The sequence below is a fragment of the Corvus brachyrhynchos genome, unplaced genomic scaffold, assembly GCF_000691975.1.
Source record: "Corvus brachyrhynchos isolate BGI_N302 unplaced genomic scaffold, ASM69197v1 scaffold904, whole genome shotgun sequence".
NCBI classification, from domain to species: Eukaryota; Metazoa; Chordata; class Aves; order Passeriformes; family Corvidae; genus Corvus; species Corvus brachyrhynchos.
Genome location: NW_008237536.1, coordinates 644,467 through 646,873, shown reverse-complemented (window position 1 = coordinate 646,873; position 2,407 = coordinate 644,467). Strand labels below are relative to the sequence as shown.

The 2,407-nt window shown below is 60.9% G+C and overlaps 2 protein-coding genes across 2 annotated transcripts in view; one reads left to right on the top strand and one right to left on the bottom strand.

The window, feature by feature from the left end:
* LOC103613792 overlaps positions 1 to 1,175 on the top strand; it is an 11,087-nt gene extending 9,912 nt beyond the window's left edge. The window contains 1 exon segment of the mRNA XM_017731583.1: positions 598 to 1,175. The gene's annotated coding sequence lies outside the window, so the exon portion shown is untranslated.
* Positions 1,176 to 1,965: 790 nt separating this feature from the next.
* The window catches only part of CCDC42 (coiled-coil domain containing 42), a 3,644-nt gene continuing 3,202 nt past the window's right edge, over positions 1,966 to 2,407 (bottom strand). Inside the window, exons 7-8 of the mRNA XM_017731586.1 lie at positions 2,262 to 2,295; positions 1,966 to 1,971 (exon numbers count right to left, since the gene is read on the bottom strand). Coding sequence (XP_017587075.1) covers positions 1,966 to 1,971; positions 2,262 to 2,295 — 40 coding nt within the window. The remainder of the gene's footprint in view (positions 1,972 to 2,261; positions 2,296 to 2,407) is intronic.

The window sequence follows — 2,407 nt, the reverse complement described above, 5'->3', positions numbered from 1 at the left end:
CTGAGCCAACCAGGCTCTTCCCATCCACCTGCCAGTGGGTCAGGACAGAAGTCATCCCAAATTCTGTGGGAATGGCAGACCCACAGAGGTGCTGCTTGCCAGTGCTGGAGTGGGCTTCCCAGCTCATCCCAGGAGGAGCTGCAGTGCCCTGACAGAGATGGGGGTGGGATCCCCACTGGAGAGGCTGTGCCTGGCTCCGGCTGCCTCCCCGCCCTGTGGATGGCTCTGCCCCACAGCACTGCTGCCAAAATTGGGGTTTGGGGCTGCAGACAAGGCCAGCAAGGCCTAAACAGCTTGGGGTGGGCTTTCCCCAGAGGGTGACGGGAACAGAGCTGCAGCACCTGACTGATGCCACGTGGGACAAGCTCTGTGTGAGGGGAGGGTGATGGGGACAGAGGTCCAGGGGGTTGTGGCTCTGTGGGAGGATTCATCTCACCCCAGAGGAGATTTCACTGGGGCCAGTGGCAGCAGGAGTTCCCCCAGGGGCAGTGGGTGCTCTGTAAAGCAGGGCTGGCTCCATGGCCACTGGAGAAAGGAGCACAAGGCGATCCCATGGCTGTAATTCCTGATTTCCCACCTCCTGCCCTCGCTCCCCAGGTCTGCAGCCAGAGTCCACTCCCTGCTCTCCTCCGAGAGACCCAGCATCCATCATTGTCCACAATTTCCCCGCAGCAGCACCACCGAGGCTCCCAGGCTGGCTGGGCAGGTCTGGCTGCTGGCACAGGTCCTGGTGGCCCCACGTCCTCCATGGCAGCACAGACACCACGGCCCACCCCGGCTCAGCCTGGGAGCTGTGACAGCAGCAGGGAGCCCACGGCACAGCACCGGAGCATCCTACACCCAGACCCAGGGATAAAAAGCACCTGGAGCTGCTGTTGGGAGAACATCCTGCTCCAGCACCCAGAACACGCTGTGGCCACTGCTGATGATCTCCTCCTCACCCTTGCCCCACCCTGGGAGTGCCCATGGGATGGTTCCTGAGGACTCCTGGTGGGGAATGTCTGTGTGTCCCAGCTGTGTCCCTGTGGCTGCTCCTGGAGAAGGGCTCAGGCTGCTCCCCTGGGCACATGGAACTGCTGGAACTGCTGGAAAAGGTGCCCAGCCCATGGGCGTGACACCGGTTCATGTGCATTGATCTCGACCCAAACCAATAAATGTCTGTTGGAAGCTCCGTAGCTGTGTTCCCACCTGGGACCTTTTTAGGAGGTGGCTCAGCTGCGTCCCAGCAGGGCGGGTAAAGAGGAACAGAAACCTGATCCTAAAGAGTCAGGCTGGACTTTGGAGTTCCCTGGAAAGCCCAGAGCAGCGCCTGCTGCTGCAGCAAGGTCCCCAACCCTTCCATTTCTGGTTCTGACCCACACTGCACTTTTGGTCCCTCAGTGTCCTCCACCAGCCCCTGGGGACAGCCGTGTCCCCAACTGTCCCTCACAGGGCAGGGGCAGAGCTGCTCCTGTCCCATGAGCTCCTGCCACCTGCCACCACTGAGAGGCATCCAAGTGGGTGACGGGGTGGCCGTGGGTGGCCGGGGAGAGGACAGCTGAGTCACCTCTCAGGAGGGGTGTGAAATGTCACAGCTGAGATGAGATGTGAGGGCACAAAGGCACAGCATCCTCTGTGCTCTGGGATGAGTCAGGAGCTGACTTCTCCAGAGCAGGCAGCACCTCTTGGTGGCACCATCAGTGTCTCTGTGAGGCCCCTGGGACCCCTGAGGGCCACGCAGGGCTCACTCTCTCCTGCTTGCTTTTCTGTCTCTTCTGCTGCTGAGTATTTGGGCTCGCAGAAGAGCAGGGAAGGTCTGCAGGAAATGAAGAATGCCTTAAAATATTTGCTATATTTTTAGTCTGCAGTATCTGCGGGGTTCTCTTGTCCTCTCCTTCCCCTGGCAGGGGCAGGGCCTCACTGAGGTTGGCTGCGGCTCTTCATGTCCTCCGTGAAGTCATGGAGGTCGTGGATAAACTGCTGGATCTAGGGTGGGAAAGGGAGATGGCAGGGCCAGGGCAGGACTGGGAACAGGAGGCAGAGGGGAGCCTGTCCCTCTTGGAGAGCAGATGTCCCCAGGCTGAATGACAGGACAAGAGGGCCTTGCTGGGTCTGCAGCACCACAATGGGCCTCTGTGGGGGAATGAAACCAAACCCTGGCCATGGCTGGATCTGCATCCCCACATCCCTGCACTCCCTGTCCCTGCACCCCCTGTCCCTGCACCCCTTTGTCCCTGCACCCCTTTGTCCCTGCACCCCTTTGTCCCTGCACCCCCTGTCCAGCTCCCACCCCTTCTGCCCCCACGAGGCCCCACTCCCTGCTCCACCTCCTGGGAAGGGACAGATTTCCCTAGTGTCCCCACCATTCCCCATGCCCAGGGACCCCAGGGGAGAAGGGAGGCTCTGTTGGGCTGTCCCCTCTCTTAGA